General features: G+C 48.3%; 6 protein-coding genes across 6 annotated transcripts; 4 read left to right on the top strand and 2 right to left on the bottom strand.

Annotated features, from left to right (window-relative positions):
• Nucleotides 1–1,081: 1,081 nt before the first annotated feature.
• FMAN_02587 (uncharacterized protein) lies at nt 1,082–2,940 on the bottom strand (the record flags this gene model as incomplete). The annotated part of the gene is made up of 3 exons (XM_041820169.1): nt 1,082–1,634; nt 1,690–2,676; nt 2,735–2,940. The coding sequence occupies 3 exons, from the start codon at nt 2,938–2,940 to the stop codon at nt 1,082–1,084; spliced, it is 1,746 nt and encodes a 581-aa protein (XP_041686075.1).
• A 2,686-nt stretch (nt 2,941–5,626) lies between these two features.
• FMAN_16183 (uncharacterized protein) lies at nt 5,627–7,261 on the top strand (the record flags this gene model as incomplete). Its single annotated transcript, XM_041820167.1, has 1 exon — nt 5,627–7,261. One exon carries the CDS (start codon nt 5,627–5,629, stop codon nt 7,259–7,261), a length of 1,635 nt encoding a protein of 544 aa, XP_041686074.1.
• Nucleotides 7,262–7,670: 409 nt separating this feature from the next.
• FMAN_02586 (uncharacterized protein) lies at nt 7,671–10,450 on the top strand (the record flags this gene model as incomplete). Its single annotated transcript, XM_041820166.1, has 4 exons — nt 7,671–7,799; nt 7,889–8,053; nt 8,101–10,235; nt 10,288–10,450. 4 exons carry the CDS (start codon nt 7,671–7,673, stop codon nt 10,448–10,450), a joined length of 2,592 nt encoding a protein of 863 aa, XP_041686073.1.
• A 603-nt stretch (nt 10,451–11,053) lies between these two features.
• On the top strand, nt 11,054–12,076 carry FMAN_02585 (uncharacterized protein; the record flags this gene model as incomplete). The annotated part of the gene is made up of 1 exon (XM_041820165.1): nt 11,054–12,076. One exon carries the CDS (start codon nt 11,054–11,056, stop codon nt 12,074–12,076), a length of 1,023 nt encoding a protein of 340 aa, XP_041686072.1.
• Nucleotides 12,077–13,095: 1,019 nt separating this feature from the next.
• On the top strand, nt 13,096–15,043 carry FMAN_02584 (putative multidrug resistance protein; the record flags this gene model as incomplete). The annotated part of the gene is made up of 3 exons (XM_041820164.1): nt 13,096–13,697; nt 13,749–13,960; nt 14,013–15,043. 3 exons carry the CDS (start codon nt 13,096–13,098, stop codon nt 15,041–15,043), a joined length of 1,845 nt encoding a protein of 614 aa, XP_041686071.1.
• A 717-nt stretch (nt 15,044–15,760) lies between these two features.
• FMAN_02583 (uncharacterized protein) lies at nt 15,761–16,807 on the bottom strand (the record flags this gene model as incomplete). The annotated part of the gene is made up of 1 exon (XM_041820163.1): nt 15,761–16,807. The coding sequence occupies one exon, from the start codon at nt 16,805–16,807 to the stop codon at nt 15,761–15,763; it is 1,047 nt and encodes a 348-aa protein (XP_041686070.1).
• Nucleotides 16,808–17,935: the final 1,128 nt, after the last annotated feature.

Here is a 17,935-nt window from a genome sequence, read left to right as displayed (position 1 = left end):
ATATGGCCAGTGATAGCTCTGAATCTGCCTTCTTACGCGTTCATGAGACTATCATATCGCATATCAGTAAGCTTTGAGATGCAACCATTGTTCGGGCCCTTCTGTCCTCGAAGCAGTAAACGCAGATAGTAATGCCAGCCATCCATTACGGACAACACATAGAGCTAGGGATAGTGACGGATGAGATATAAGCCGGCTTATCCATATTATCAAGCCTCGAAGTCCAGCTCGGTGATTCTCATGCGGCTACCCGTTGTCTTAATGCGTGAGGCCGTGTCGACTCTGGTCTCCAATCAATCACAACCACCAACACTCTCAGCCTGCTGCATCTCTCGCATCTTACGCAATGCGTCCCACAAGGTGAAGCAGTCATCGATCTTTTGAGCGCGGGTGATTGCAGACTGGATCAGCTATAGAGCATGGGTAGTTTCCCAGAATGTTTGTAGATTGGCAAAAAGAGGCCAGAGCCACGCATGATCCTAGAATTGTTTCAGTCGCGCTATTGATTTGGATGTAACACAAAAGGCATGTGAGCCTATGAGCGTAGCAAACAAGGACGGCAGATGCGACGGCAAACTCACGAGGTGAGGTGTTGATGCGGGTATCCTGAATAATATGCGTATCGGCATGAATCAATGTCGATACCCGTCTAATCAATGCGTAGGCAGAAATTTGAGACATGCCGGTATCATACGCTCGGAGATCGCTTTGCCACAGATGCACAACATCAACTTGCTTCGATATCAGGCTGATGAGAAAATAGCGCCGAGAACCCGATTAACATTCAAATGGAGGGATTCTGTGATTCCAATACTCCCGAGAGTCATTCAACAGTTGATCAATTTTCGTTTGTGGGCTTCCTTATTATGAAATCTCATGTTTCCTGGGCAAAATGTCATTAGCTAGCCTCACAAACAACTTCATAGGCAGGTGAATCACGATAAGGGATAAATCGCCAAGTCTAAATTTTGTAAACGAGAGATAGTCTCTTGAATAAATCACGTTTGGTCCTTGTTTGTAGATACACCGACTGAGACTGCAAAGCCTCCAAGTTCAACTCATTTGATGCTCCTAGCACAATCTAGAAGACATTACCCTTAGTCTGCTGTCTGTCAATCGGCTTGTTACGCCAGACAATAACACAGATACAGATCAGAGGCAAGAAAGCGCATCCGGCAATAACCATCTCGCGCTGTACAACTCCGTAGGCGTGAACAACGGCATCTCGGATAGGAGTGCCTATTGGGTCGGCCATCTGCAGCTTCATGTCGCCGTAGAGGGCAGCGGTTTGGTTCTTGGCATCCTGGGGGAGAGCCTTGTACATCTCTCTGGGTAGATCGTTGGTCCACAGGGCACCAGAGATCCCGAAACCGATGGCCTGGCCGATGGAGCCGAACATAGAGTAGAGTGCGAGCACAACGGCAATCTCTTGGTGGGTAACCTGAGTCATGATGGCGAGAGGCCCTGTCATGGCCCAAATACCACCGCACACACCATGGAAGACCTGGCACATGACAAGGTAACCGATGTCGTTTCCAGGCTGTCGGAAGTGAATGAGAAGTGCAGTACCAAGGACACACCAGGGGATGCCGAAAACTGCAGGCCAGTAGTATCTTCCATACCAACGGAGGAAACTGTATGCCATGTTAGCAGAATGACCAGATTGGCTGACACAGTGGCGCAACTCACAGTCCGATGAAGGGCGCCAGGATGGTTGACGTCACAGAAAATGCGTTCAGAGTGTATCCAGCGGTGGCGATGCTGAGACCATGGACGACCTGGAGGTACGAGTTGTAATAAGTGTCCCAGGCAAAGATGGACATGTTGAGAAAAGCGCTTAGAAGGCAAGCACCTAGGATGGTTCGGTCCTTGAGGAACTTGAAAGGTACATAGGGCACCTTAGCGTACCACTTCTCCCAGGCAGCAAATCCAGCAAGGCAAACAACGCCGACAACAAGCATTGCGATGATATAGTCAGTCTTCCAACCGTTGGGAGCACGAGTGGCAATGTTGAGAGGGGTCAGGATAAGAGAGAAACCAGCAATGGTGAGGATCATGCCAACAATGTCAAATTCGACAAAGTAGTGCTTCGTTGAGTCCCAGAGACTGCGCTGACTCTTCTCTGGCAGGTATCCAAGTTTCTTGGCCTTGATTTCGTGATACATAAAAATGGCAGACACGGGGATAGAGAAGAAGACAAGAATGATACAAAAAGATCCGAAAGCCCAGCGATAGGTCGAGTGCTTGAAGAACAACTCCGCAATCTTAGGGCCACCGAAAGTAGAAGCAAGTCGGGGGCTCATATAAAGGCCAAACATGATCATACGGTTGCGAAGAGAAGTCATGTCTGAAAGAACGACATCGATAATGTAGCTTAGACCAACGTGGCCAACCCAGTAGAAGGTATGACCAGCAGCATAAGTCTCAACATTCTTGCAGCAGGCCTTCATAATCATCCCGATGATGATTATCAGAATCATCAGCAGGAACCCTTCGTTTCGGCCGCGGATATCGATGATCTTGGCAATAGCGAGCTTGCTGACACCCGCGATGATGGATCCGAAGACACTCGTAATGGCAAGCAGGCCGTGCTGGCTGAACGAAGAAGTGACATATGGCACCAAACTGGAGTGAACAGCCTGCAGGAGAGTGTCGACGAAGTTGACCAAGTAGAGGCTGCATTGATGTTAGCTGGTTCTCAGTGGCTCGTAAACAGGAGCATCAGAGAGCATACAAGATAAATACAGCCCACATCATACCAGGAGACCAGACTTTGGTGATGGCCTCCACACGCTTGACACCATCCTGCTTGATCTCGGAGCCATCATCGAAATCATTTTCCTTTTCCTTGTCAGGGAAATCATTGATGGCATGGTTCTCAGGCTGTATCTGCTTCTCAAAGTCGCCCTGGACTTGAGCTGGGCTGGTGGAAGCAGCCATGTTTTCTTGATGAAATCTTTGAGCTCCAGTGATACCCAGAGAGCTGGGAATAGAGTTGCAAAGAAGGTTTAAAAGTGCCACGAGTGGGTTACACTTGGCTGGGGCACTTGTATTTAAGGTAGTGGCATGAAGGAACATAAATGCAACACAGAAACGTGATTAAGGCCGCGGATTTATAGATAGCGTTGTATTCTCCAGAAACATTCGCGACATTCCGTCTCGTCTTCCTCCGTCTGTCCATCTTCTGGGTCCGTAGGGATTAGTCTTGCACCAGACCTGTCCTGCAGAGATGTCAGTGCCTTGTTCCGGAAGTCGGACTAATGCCAAGCTCTTTTACAGAGAAAAAGTTCGCAGAGAAGGGTCATGGATTCATGGTTCCTGTATTGCAGTGGATGATTCTGAGTGGAGTTTCTGCAGTAAGACGGATGAGCACCCTTGAGCCTCGGAGAGAACTCTAGTGTCAGGGAAGAATGCTTTGTTCTCATTGGGAGGAGCTTGAAGGATTTATGTTGCTAGATGATCACTTCCGTAACTGGTCTAATACCGAGCTCTGGCCGCTGCAGAGGCTCTTTGCGATTCAGGGATGCTCGCCGAAGTTGCCTTTATCTGATCATCAGATAAGCCGATAAAGGAGGATTTAGTGGAGAGGCCCATCGCCCAATCCAAGCTGGTACAAAGGATCCCAGCATAATGAGTTCATGGCCGTTGCCGTCGGGTGAACTCTCATAGTCCGGTCCTCGACAAAATTTGCTAGAATCGATATAGATCTCTCCCAAGCACGAATCAGAAACCTGATGACCCGTAATTGATCAAGTCTGTTGTTCTCGAATGTGGTTTACCTGCAAGTATGAAGGGTTTAATCCTGGTACGATCAATTCTTGACCAGTTCGCTTGGCAATTGTCGTGAGACCAGTCGAAGGAGCCTGTTAGCTATGCGTTTGGTTCCGGGCTCGAGAACGAATCCTTTGATCAAATAACGGATGAACTAGCAGAGTTTTGCGTACCCATTTGAGGCCGTGGTGGGTTTAAGTTGAGGCGCTTCAGCCCTGGCGGCTCTTTCAGCCACCAGCGACTGATTATCTAGATAAGATAAGATCCTATGAAATAAGGTTTCTCATGTTGGTTCATTGCAGTTCTTGTCGCTTGAGCAGCCCTTGTCAGTGTTTCTCGTCACAACGTGTGTTCTGCTTTACTACAGGCCGACGGATTAGTTTGTCTCTTGTATTTGTCAGAAGATCGTGATGGTGAAAGGCGAAGTCGGTTGCTGTTCAAGGAACGCCTCTTACCTCATCGCGAACTAACTTAGTAGGCAAAAGCGCGTTGTTTCCGGTGGACAGCATGAAGCCATCGCCTCAAGCCAGTGGAGAGCTAAACTGAAGATCCTGGGCAGTTCCACATCGTTTGACTGGCTTTACTCACTAGCACACGATATCTTATGCGGCCAAGAAGAATAGAACCGGAGTTTACCGATGTATTGGAGTCTTTGTACAGTGGAAAGTGGAGGATTTGATGAAGAGGGATTCCTTTCCAGTGGAGCCCCCTGGCCTTATACGACCCTCGTTCAGCCAATGCTCTTTCTTGTCTCAAGGCCTTGCCTTAAAGATCGTCCGAGCAGGCGTGGGGGGCCTTGAACATACCTAGGTAATCTTATATCCATTTTGGCAACAGCGAAATAAGTCGGATCGAGGCGACTCTTCCTCGGAGATGAATATCTTGACCGATCAGAAAGCCACCAATACTAGTTCGCAAGAGAAATATTCAGACTGATACTCGTCGTTCTGGTAGTATAATATGAAAGACTATAGTGTTCTTTCCTAAAGGCATAATTCAAGCTTTTGCAACGGAGGTTATGTCTAACTTTGAGAACAACCCTACATACGCGATGCCGGAACAAGTTACCTATATTGTCAGCTTTTACTCGTGGACTTGTCTATAACAGATTTAGGTACATAGTAGTAAGTATCTATCGTGATTTCCTTCTACCCAACAGGTCATTAGTGTTCAAGAATATAAACTGAAAGGCCTATACGTAAAGCACAAAGACTGGTATGCATAACAAACCTTCGGTTCAGTCATCGCTGCAGGTCGCTGGAGTCTCTAGGCTCTGAGACAGTATTTACATGACAAATACAGGCCCAGTAACTTTGAATCTACTGTTCGAGGAACTTTGCCAAATGGTATGAATGATAACGTGTCCACATATTTCAACAACCTTTAGGATCCTACCCTATGGGAAAAGCCTCCAGCAAAGTGGCACTCGATATCAGAAGTTTCTTTGACTGTTTTCTCTACAATATGGGCTTAAACTTTCCATAATAAATCAGCGCAACGCTTTAAATGAGCCAGAAAACATTTTGATTTTCAAAGTGGCTAATAAACATAAGCTTCAGGTACCGATAGAATCAAATGGGTACTAAAATTATTTATTCTCTTACACTTTGAGCTCATAAGTTATCTGTTGCCAGAGACTTTCACTTTAAACATATGAATATTATAGGTTACAAACCCAAAGTAAGTATCTAGACTAATGTATAATGGCCTTTACCTTTTCTCTCCGGATTCTCTCGTATATATCTATCCTTGCTTCATGAATTTCAATCAATAGCTGGCACAAAGAAACAACAATCGTTTATACCAATCAGTCAAAGATCCTTTGCTTCAACGGCTCATATACAGAACGGACGAAATGGCTCCCCCTAACCCTATATTTACTTCTACTAATGGGAAGTGTCTTGGCCCTCAGGAATTCTATGCCGGTCTCGATGGCTACGTCAACCCGGATGCCAAAGTCCTTGAAGAATATCAATCTAGCCTTCGCTACGCGAACCCACAATCCTTCTTTGATGACGCTTTCTCCAGTTATGACGATTCGTCGATTACACAGGAGGACATTTTCGGTGCAAGGATGGTCCACCGTACTAAGACGGATATCGACTCGGAAGATAGCCGCCCCAAATGTTATGTTGACGAGGACTCAAATCTCCATGACCCAGAGTCCTCGAACACGAATCCCACTCATCCTGTTGAGCTCTTTGAACCTTTCGCGCTTGTTGGCTCAACTATTAATCCTCCACTTCTCTCCTCTAATGGTTCAGCGGGCGTTGAAACCCACATGACAACTAAGAAGGTTCTACTACAAACAGAATCCACTATTGCCGACAGCAAAGCCATGCAAGATCAGATTAAAGCTGATTTCGATAAGGAGATGCTTCAAGATGCCATGGCCATTATGGAACTCCAAAATCTCATTGTCTTGAGTAAGCACGATCAAGCTTGCCTCAAGAAGGACATTTACATAATGATGGACAGATGGGCGACACAGGAATTGGCGGATACTGAATTGGCCCTAGAAGACCAGTCTACTGTTGACGGTATATACAAACTTTACCAACTTTTACTGTCTCTCATCAAAGACTACTTGGACAAGGCGACCTCTGATTTCCTCCCACGAGCATATCGAGGTCTTCCTGTGGTGGACTCGGGCTTGACTTACAACGAGCGCCAAGGGCTCGAGGGGGGGTTTGACCTGGATATTCTTGACAAACCTGGACGGAAACTTCTTTTCTGGGCTTTCCTAAGACACGAGTTAATGAGCAAGGTTCGTCTTTACGTCGCGGTTATTGATCGTAGCTATAGGCCTCCAGCCGAACTGAGTCGACGAGGAGGCCATAAGTTTCTACCTTGGGAGGACGAAGCCATCAGGTGTGTTCATACCTATATACAAACTCTATACACAGCCTTCTTTTCTGAGTGGTCTGGAGCTGAGGTGCCGGATCCACCAATCCCAGGACTTGGACCCTCCAGTAGCATAGTCTGCGAGACGACCCAATGGGTAGAAGCACTCGCAAACGATAAGTCCGTGTGCGCCACGGCCGCAGCAAAACTACCGAACTATGGTCATCAGCCAATCATGAGCCTCTTGGATGAGAGACAAAAGCAGCAAGGTCACGAAGCTTCGATTGAACCTGCATTGTCTCTTCTCAGAGATGCCAGGTTCGGTTGTGGTTATGATCGCGCCCATAAAGATACCATTTCGGGAAATTTTGACAGGAAAAAGGGGTTGGTTCCAGAATTGTGGATGGACATCGTACTTCGTCATGGCACGCCTCGCAATTATACACAAGAGAATCTTACCCTACTCCGACAGCGCGCATGGGTTTTCTTCTGGGGTCCTACAGCTCAACCCCATCGCGAGGCCTTACTCAACATATCTCAGAAATCAGGTATTGGACTATCCATTCTGAAAGGATGGGAACGTTCTTTCTTTCAAGAATGGACCACAAATGCAGATTTGGAGGAAATAGACGGAGTTCATGCATAGCCTCAATTACGATACGACAAACTCGGCTCCTTGCGACTTAGGTATACCAAGGTCCGTACTTGATGATCACGAAGGAAATATCAGAGCTAGATCAGAGAGATCTGCACTAAAAGTAGATATTGCACCGTGGTAATTCAACACTACCTTATCTTGCACATCTGAAACGTGATTCATGGAAGTCAGGTAAATGACTTATACGACTTCTTCATGGTACAGGGTAGGTGTTTGTGTCGACACATGACTCGCCAACCAAAGCTCCTGTGGGTCCCCCTTCACCGTCTCCGTACGTCATCGGTTTTAACTCGTCAGGCGCCACAACTTGAACCTGAATAGTTTCAGCCTTGCATTTGCGTCTCACACAACAACTCTCAGCATTCATCGCTGTGAGTATTAATCATCGTCCCTCGCGATGAAGAACGAATCCGATTCATGCTGGAAGGAGAGTCGGAAGGTCATCGCCCCTGACACCGGCAAGAGTCTCGAGGTTCAGCTCGTACTGTCCTTGGTGATTGGCGTTTCTGCCTTCTTGGTCTTCTGTGTATGTCTGTCCTTGGCATGGCTGCAAGATGCTTCACGGCCCCCTATCAATCTTACAACGCTATAAGGTCCAGAGCTGACCCATTAAAGATCCTACGCCCACGATGGCCCGCCCTTTACGCTGCGCGAAAACGGCGCCTCGATCACCAACTTGGTCTGCCTGCCCTTCCAAATTCCATGTTTGGCTGGATCCCGACACTTTTTAAAATCACCGAAGAACAGGTCCTGGCCTCCGCCGGGCTCGATGCTTTTGTGGTACGACACAAACCCCAAGAGGTTTATATATCATTAACGGGTCATAGTTTCTTAGCTTCTTCAAAATGGCCATCCGACTCTTTAGCATCATGGCAATCTTTGCGACGGTTATCCTGTTGCCAATCAATCGCGCGTTTTCGGACGTCAAAGACGACAAGGGCCATGATGGTGATGATACATCAGCTAATCCGGTTTCATTGTTTGGAACAGATCAACAGGTGTTCTCAAATGCCAGCTTCCTCGACATACTGAAGCACAAGGATAAAACGGACAAAAGCTTCGAGAGGTCCTGGCTTTGGGCTTATGTCGTTTTCACATACTTTTTTGTTGGCTTGACGATTTACTATCTCAACCTCGAGACATTTCGCGTCATCAAATTCCGCCAAGACTATCTTGGATCACAGTCCACCGTAACAGATAGGACGTTCCGACTTACAGGTATTCCTGAGGATCTGAGATCAGAAGACAATATCAAGGAACTTATTGAAAAATTGGGCATCGGAAAAGTTGAGAAGGTTTTGCTTTGTCGAGACTGGAAGAAGCTTGACGACCTTGTTGATTTGAGAGATGCGACTTTGCGACGCCTGGAAGCTGCATGGGCTACCTTTCTCAAGCACCAGCGCCAGAAACAAAAAAGCAATAGGCCCCAAAGGAGAGATGGTAATGGAGTGCCTCGAGGCCAAGGGGACCAAGAAGATGACGACCAAGCTGGAGAGAACGGACGCCTCTTGGACACTCAACAGGAGCCATGGGGTTCTGACGATGAGGGCCGACCCAAAGTTAACATACGCTATGGAACCCTAGGTTTGCGATCTCGCAACGTTGACGCTATTGATTACTACGAGGAACGACTTCGAAGGCTGGATGCACAAGTCACAGAGGCGCGCAAGAAGTCATACGCGCCCACAGACATGGCCATTGTTACTATGGACTCTGTGGCTTCATGCCAAATGGCTATCCAGGCCCGAATTGACCCCAGGCCAGGCCGGCTCCTGACCAAGTTGACACCAGCTCCTTCAGATCTCGTCTGGAGGAATACATACGCTCCCCGCGGTATTCGCCGTCTCAAATCTTGGGCTGTGACATTGTTCATTACGGCTCTCACACTCGCATTCATATTCCCCACCATTGGCATCTCGACACTTTTGAGCTACTGCACAATCCGCACTCACTTCCCAGCATTTGCAGAATGGCTGCGACAGCACGGCGTTATCTTCTCGTTTGTCCAAAACGGTTTGCCTGCTTTAGTTGTATCGCTTCTTAACGTTGCCGTTCCGTATCTATACGATTTCCTCTCTAACCACCAAGGAATGATTTCACAGGGTGATGTCGAACTCTCTGTCATCTCCAAGAACTACTTCTTCACCTTCTTCAACACATTCTTTGTTTTTGCGGTGTCATTGACAGGAATCAATTTCTGGAGCCGGATTCAAGAAATTGCGAAGGACACAAGCAAAATGGCGACATACATGGCCGACGACGTGGAGGCGCTATCAATTTTCTATATTTGCTTCATCTTGCTCCAGGGCATTGGCCTTATGCCCTTCCGAATTCTTGAGGCGGGAAGTGTATTCCTCCATCCGTTCCTCCGGTGGCTTTCCAAGACGCCACGCGATGCCCTTGAGCTCAAGAAACCTCCGGTTTTTCAGTACGGCTTTTTCCTGCCCACGTCTCTGCTTGTTTTCAACCTCTGTCTTATCTACAGTGTCTTGTATTGGGGATATGCTATTCTCATTGTTGGAACTGTGTACTTCTGTCTGGGCTACTTTGCTTTCAAGTACATGGTACTCTATGCAATGGATCAGCCCCAACATGCCACCGGAGGTGCGTGGAGAATAATAAGCTACCGTATCATCGTGGGGTTGCTGGTCTTGGAGATTGTCATGGCGGGCCGGATCGTTACATATCAGGCATTCATTCAGTCGGTGTGCATTCTCCCACTGCTCCCCTTTACCACCTGGTATAGCTACTATATCAAGCAGCGATTCGAGCCTCTGACCAAATACATTGCTCTTCGCGCTGTCAGGGCAGATGAGGATCCAGATGATGCCGCTGCGCTGGATGACGCGTTTGAGAACGAGGACCGCCCTCGACCCTCACAGGCCATCCTGCGTCGTGGAAGTACCCTAGACGAGTACAAAGAGAAGGGACTGCAATTCGTCAACCCCAGTCTTGTGGCCCCGTAAGTTATTATGTGCCTGATATATATGACATGAATTCTGACAGATATACAGACTTCCCCAGCCGTGGATCTACGATGAGCCACCTCCACCCATCCCCACGGACGACACGCAGTCAACAGAGGAGACTGAACGCCCTGTTCTGCAGGGTGTCGATAGCACGCTCGGTATAGGAGACGAAAACGTGTGGAGAGACAACGGAGGAAATAATGTTTAATGACGTTGATTGAAGGTGGCATGCATAATTATAGCGCTTGCTTGGGGTCTGAAGTTTGAGCAGGTACCCCAACTGTCCTTTTCTTTTATCGCAAGAATACACGTTAGCTTGTTGTCGGTCAAAGTCATGTCTAGAATATCCGAAGACACATAGAAATCATGAGACTGAAGCGCAGTTGAGTCGTGAGACTATGTTAAGCAAGAAGTATCCTGATCTGCCCCTTCCCACTTGCACTTCCAATCCCGTGATCTCGACAACGGTGCTTTCCTCGATTAACTATGACTGAGGCGGTCATTTTCTTCTCCGTCATCATCATTCGTTTGGCCAAATATCAACAAGCACGTATCACGACAACATTCGCTCATACCTACACATAAATTCTATACATGCTTTTTGAGATCTGCTCAGATCGCGGCTACCTACTTATTGATGTGCTATCGGGCGTGACCTCGCTAAGCGCATGATCTGACAAGGCATATGCGGCTGATGCACTTCGACTCCGGCGACGTTCGGTAATCTATTTGGTCCAGTCGGAAACGCCTTCAATATCCCGGTAGCAAGCCCAGAGGCTTGACTATAGGGAGCGACACAGGGGTCACGGAAATGGCCCCTCTGAGTGGAGACGTCAGAGCATACGATCAAGTCTCTCAATTCGTAAGAGCACGCGATGGCTATGACCAACAACAACAGCATTGCAGTAGAGAACAAAGCCCAGCCCAGGGGATAGCCACCAGCAACATCAGGCATCACTACAGACCTGTTCCCTTGGGCGATGGAGACCACATTTTGTACACGGATCCCAGAACCGGGACCCTTTCTTTGGGTTCTGATGCAACAGGAGGGTTCTTGGATCGCTTAATTTGCAAGGCCCAATTTCGTCCTCCAATGCATACGACGTCAACGCTGCCCGTGTTATACACAGCTGTATCTGACACAAGATTCGGGGTCTGTGTTATGGCGACATTTTCGGTTGGCAGTGGATACGACAGTCCAGGAGAGGACATCTTAACCAGACCCATCAGCCCAGATCCGTCGATAACTTCAGATGCAGACAAACAGATGATTGTTCTTTACATGATACCGCCAGATGTGCTTGCCGTCATATCTCACGGCCTATGTCGTCAGCATTGCATGAATGCCACCCAACATGATGAGAATGGCAGCTTGTTGGTTGAGATAGGCTCGCGGCCCAAAGGAAGTTGCAACGAGATCGACTCTGAGGTTGATGGTTTCGCAGGAGTGACAACATGCCCACTCGAAGTCCGAGGGCTGCCAGTTGCTATCTGCTGCAATTTGGTGGAGCTTGTCCTAGATTCGGGAGCTGATATGATTCTTTGGGCTTTCTGCGAGCAGGGGTGGGCTCGGGCGTGGGCCTTGCGTGTCGGTCATCAAGACACACCTCATCGTACAGTCGTGGAGGCCAATGGGAGTCTGAGACAGGTTGATTCTAAGGGTGACTACAACATGACAGAAGAGGAGCAGGTGGTTGCAGCGCCAGATGTTTGTTTTGAAGCTTTGACAAGTGCAGAGATTGCCCTAAAGATAGAACCTGACACGCCTGAGCAAATACCACCGACCTACGACCATGGGAGACTTACTACTAAGATTGTATTTCGGGAGTGGTAGATGAACTTTAACAAGCAGTCAAGCTCCCTCTCGAGTCCTCAATAGAGAGGAGAGGTAAGAGATTCGGCGATGTTCCGGAAAAACCAGAGATTGCATTATCAGTTGATAGCATCAATAAGTAATATGAGTCTAAGCAGAAGTTACAAGGATTATTACCGAAGAGTGAACAGGGGTTCCGTACAGCAATGACGTTGGCGTGAAGCTTGAGTTTTTAGTCTCGTTGTTTCAGCCCAGTACAAGTCTAAGTTCCGATGACGGCGATGAAGCTTAGATATCGCGGGGCCCACATCGGAAGCGACGGTTCCGATGTGGAGGCTCTTAGACGCCCGTTTTAACGGACTGAGACCGAAGGACTAAAGGAGGTTAATCATTAACCGTAACAAACCAAACTTAAAGTACAGAAATCAGATTGGAACTGAGAGACAGAACTAGAGGGAAAGAAAAAGATGCGGCTGATATTGAGGCTCACAAACAAGCAAGGATGTCAGAGGCATGTAACGTGTTCATCCCCTGATCAGAAGAAGCAAATAAAGAATCGATAATGCTACACCCCAACACCGAGGTATCCCCAACCAACCAAGCGAGTGACTCCATCAAAAACAGCTAAATTTGTGATATGCTTATCCTTGTACTGGTATGCAAACACACTCAGGTTCTCGGATGGAGCCGCACGGTTCGCAGCCGCATCCGCAAAGAGTGGGTCCTTTGACCGGGTGGCGAGGACCCACTTTGACGGCCCAGCGCCGGAATTCGGGTGCGGCGATATCAATTCATGTGGGGACAAGGTTACCTTTTCCACTGAATGAGAACTCTTTGGAGCGAGAGATGAGATGGGATGGGGAGGTATATAGAGGTGGGCATGGCCCAGTTTACAAAAGGTTTGTTTTTTACTGAACATCTTGAGACATTGGCTTGATTCTCTTCCTTTATCCATCTACTCTACTCTCCTTGATCTTATTAACCTTGTATACTGAGTATTGTGATACACTCTCAACCAACCAACCAACCAGCCAGCCAAAATGGATCAACAAAATCCAAATCGCTCTTCAACAACTCTAGAAGGCCGTGAAGACGACACCACCTTCGCACCCCTAAACACCCACCAAACAACAATGAGCCGCATCCGTCGCTCCCTCTCCCACACCCACACACACTCCCACGATGGTTCCCAGAAGGAGACCCGCGATCCAGATCTAGATATCGACCTGCCCTACCGAACCCTCAGCGCCAATGCCAACCTAGACGAATATCGCGTTGAAGTTCCAGGCGGTGCAATCCCCGGCCCTATCCAGCCTGAGGAGATCGCGAGGAAGTCGACAAACCATGAACCAGGGCAGGAGAGGCGGTATAAGCTTGTTACTTTCACTCCTGGCGACAAGGAGAATCCTAAGAACTGGAGCAAGGCTTATAAGTGGTGGTGCACTATGTGTGTGGCGCTGACGTGCTTCGTTGTTGCGTTCTGCTCTAGTGTTATCACTGCTGATATCGCGGGAGTGGTCAAGGACCTGAATGTCAGTAACGAGCTTGCTCTTGTGAGTATCAGTCTCTTCGTAGTGGGTTTTGGTGTTGGCCCTATGGTTTTTGCACCTCTTTCGGAGATTTACGGTCGACGAATCATCTAGTAAGTCATCTCGCCTGAGATATTTGGTGGACTATTACTAACGTTGTTCAGTGGCTCTACTCTTCTTGTAGCTGTCATCTTCATTATTCCTTGTGCCGTGGCAAAGAACATCGAGACTCTTCTCGTCTGCCGAGCCATCGATGGTATTGCCTTCTCAGCACCCATGACCCTTGTCGGTGGTACACTCGCCGATCTGTGGAAGAATGAAGAGCGTGGTGTTCCCATGGCTGCATTCTCTGCTGCTCCCTTCATCGGCCCTGCTAGTAAGTCATCCCTGAATACCCTCTCTTATCCAAATACTAACGAATGCATCAGTTGGTCCTCTTGTCGGTGGCTTCCTCTCTGATGCCGCTGGTTGGCGATGGCTCTACTGGATCCAGCTCATCCTCGCCTTCGTCGTCTGGGTTCTCATCACCTTCACCGTCCCAGAGACTTACGCCCCTACTCTTCTCGCCCGCCGAGCTCGTAAGCTTCGAGCTGCCACTGGTGAAACCGACCACGTTACAGAGCAGGAACTGGATCTTCGACCTCTGTCTGAGCGTCTCCGAATCTTCCTCATCCGACCTTTCCAGCTTCTCTTTGGCGAGCTCATCGTCTTCCTTATCTCCGTGTACATGAGTGTCCTGTACGGTCTTCTGTACATGTTCTTCGTTGCCTTCCCTATTATCTACCAGAAGGGCAAGGGTTACTCTGCTGGAAAGACTGGTCTCATGTTCATTCCTGTTGCTGTTGGTGTTCTTCTCTCAGCTGCTTGCTCTCCGTGGGTAAACAATCATTACATCTCGCTCGTCAAGAAGCACAATGGCCATCCTCCCGCCGAGGTTCGTCTTATTCCCATGATGGCCTCATGCTGGTTCATTCCTATTGGCCTATTCATCTTTGCCTGGACTTCATACAAGGACCTTTCTTGGGCTGGTCCTGCTATGGGTGGTTTCCCTGTCGGCTTTGGCTTCATCTTCCTTTACAACTCTGCCAACAACTACCTTGTCGACTCTTATCAGCATCAGGCTGCCTCTGCTCTCGCTGCAAAGACTTGCATCCGAAGCTTCTGGGGCGCTGCAGTTGTTCTCTTCACCGAGCAGATGTATGACCGTCTTAACGATCAATGGGCCTCAACACTCCTTGCTTTCATCAGTCTTGCTTGCTGTGCCATTCCATTCATGTTCTGGAAGTACGGCGCCAAGATCCGTGAGCGTAGCAAGTACGCTTATGGTGGCGATGACGAGACTGTCGACGATATTGAGAAGGCCAAGGGTCGTGTTGACACTCATGGCGGCGCTCAAGTCCGTGATGACTCTGAGGATGAGGATCTTCGCCGTGCTCGCAGCTATGTGAGCAACCCTTAAGCCAACTACACCCAATTGGTTTTCCAACTTGTCCTTTGGACATTTTCATATCAAAAATAGACTGGGACTTAGACTTAGACTTGGGGTGGTCCAAGGAGGTTGGACTTTAATGCCTGGACAGGACTTGTATATACGAACAATATGCGCGGAAAATTATTTAGAGTGGACTTGGATATTTAGCATAATACCCTTGAATTTAATGTCATTTTGATTAACACACTGAACCATCAGTGCCTCTATCGTGTGTCTGCAAGAAATATCCAAGTCTGATAAAGAAGCCTCTGCTGATCATGTGCAGCAGAATCATCAAAGAACCATTTCTTTTCACCACCTGAACCGAACGAAAACGACAGGAAAACGAACAAACAGACACAACGACTGAATGCTATCATCATACACAGAAACTAGGTTTTCAGGGGGGGTCGGAAGGCGTTCATGCAAGCTTATCCTTCATCGGTACTGTTCGGCGATGAAATGGGTCGCATCAGAGCTTTCATCGAGAGGGCCCACTTGGTGAAGAACATGGCAGCAGGGATCGCTCTTCATCTCCTTCTAGTTCCCGGCTCGGCCGCGATAGCATCCCACTAGAGGTGTGAACTTTTGCCCAAACAAGGATAGGAGCAAAGGGTCGTTATCTCCAGTGGATCATCGGCTCTCCCCCCCCCTAAACGCCGCGAAAACAAAGAACAGAGCAGAAAAGCAGAGAATGGGACTTCTTTAGATGGCTCGGACGGGTAGTGATTCACGGCGTCGCAACTTGAGGTCCTTGGTGAGAGAGTTCTTGCTTGTCTTGGTCTCTATCCACTCCTCGAGGTTGCTAAGGGTGCACTCGGCAATCTCGGTGAGAGCCTCCTCGGTGAAGAAGGCTTGGTGACCACAAACAACCACATTGGGGAACGTCATGAGACGCATGAGCTTATCATCTTGAATGATTGTCGACGAGTGGTCGTTGTAGAAGAGTTCCCCTTCAGCCTCGTACACGTCGAGCGCAAGGCCGCCGATATGATTTGTCTTGAGGGCATGGATGACAGATTCGGTATCGAGCAGGCCACCTCGTGAGGTATTGACCAGCATGGCACCCTCTTTCATCAGAGAAATAGTGTTGCGGTTGATGATGTGCCGGGTTTGCTCCATGAGAGGACAATGAAGACTGACAATATCGCACTGAGGGAGAAGGTCTTCGAGAGACTTGTACTCGCCATACTCCTCAAAGGCTGGCGAAGGGAAGGGATCATATGCAAGGAGTCTGCAGCCGAAACCCTTCATGATGCGTGCAGTAGCAAGACCAATTTTGCCAACACCGACAATGCCGACAGTCTTGCCATAGAGGGTCTTTCCGAGAAGGCCATCGAGAGCAAAGTTACCCTCGCGAACGCGGTTGTAAGCGCGATGGGTCTTTCGGTTGAGGGTCTGGATCAGAGCAACAGCAAACTCGGCAACAGCCTCGGGAGAATAGGAGGGGACATTGGCTACCATGATGCGGAGACGCTGGGCAGCATCGAGGTCGACATTATTGAAGCCTGCGCATCGCAGCAAAATAGCCTTTACGCCAAATTCTGACAGGGCGGAGATGACATTGTCGTTGACGACATCGTTGACGAAGACGCAAATGGCATCGGCTCCATCGACGAGGGAGACGGTGTCTTCGTTAAGAGCGAATTCGTGAAAGATGAGCTCGATGCCAGACTCTGCGTGCTTGGCGCCGAGGACTGACGACAAGTACTTTTTATCGTAGGGTTTTGTGCTGAATACGGCGAGCTTCATAGTGATAAGATAAGGATGGGCCGGATTGGAAGTTGAGGTAGAGGGGGAAGAGGGTGAAGAGATGGAGATGGAGATGTAAGTGATGAAAGACTTATAAAGGAGATTGAAGAGGAAGAAATAAATGGGCTGGCAAGTATGGATGTGTTGTGCGACTGCTCGACAGCTAAGCTCTTTCCTTGATCTAATTACGCGGGGTTTTTGAAGCTTGGAAGGTAAATATGGACGTTTCTGGGCATTCTCCACCAGAACCAGAAACGGGGAGCTTCAGCTTGAAGTACCTTATATATACACTCACTAAAATGCACCAAATACCCAGCGATTATTCCTCTATTCTCTATAATTTAGACTCAATCACCATATGAACCCACTAAGCACAGCCCCTACACGAGGATAGAAAAAAAAGGAGGTCACATCCAATAACTCTATGCAGCTTCAGCACATACATACACCGATCAACCATCTCCAATTACAGCGGTGTCGTCAGCATGTGCCTTGGAAAATCAGACCATACCAATATCCATAGCTTGGACGCCAAGCATGTGTATCCAACCAACTGTTGCAGGAAAGGAGGCAATTGTTATTATCGTTCTTATTATCTTTTGAGGCTGACAATTGAGTTGGGCTTCAACGTATGATTAAGCTTTTCACCAACACTCGTTTTCAGCTGTCATTGTTGTTGTTTCTCAAGAGACACATTCCTACGCCAACACCAACGCCGAACAAGTATAGGCGTCAAAATGAACCATCTCAATAGCTTACTCCGTCCTGCAAAATACTCCGTAAATTCTTCAGTATAATTTGTTCATATGCACCCCACGCTCGCCAAATCAGCCGAGGCTCTTCTGCCTCCAAAATGTCCCCGGAATCGTTCGGTGTCCGTGTCCCGGGGATCCGGGTCAATGACCCCCGGCCCCGAATGGATGGGACTATTTGTTGTCTGACATGCAAGGCACGCAGAGCCCCAATCATCCCTTCTTTATGGTCTGATTTCAACAATCGAAAGTTGTAATTTCTAACATCGATCTTGATAGGGTCACAAAGGCCCCTGCTGGGCTTGAAACGGACAAGGATATACGCAAGGTCAGCTTCGGTGACATATCAACGGTGACCGCTGAACGCTTGTGCACT

The sequence above is a fragment of the Fusarium mangiferae genome (assembly GCF_900044065.1).
Source record: "Fusarium mangiferae strain MRC7560 genome assembly, contig: FMAN_scaffold010, whole genome shotgun sequence".
Taxonomy (NCBI): Eukaryota; Fungi; Ascomycota; class Sordariomycetes; order Hypocreales; family Nectriaceae; genus Fusarium; species Fusarium mangiferae.
The sequence above is the reverse complement of the archived record's forward strand: the minus strand, read 5'-3'. Positions and strand labels throughout refer to the sequence as shown.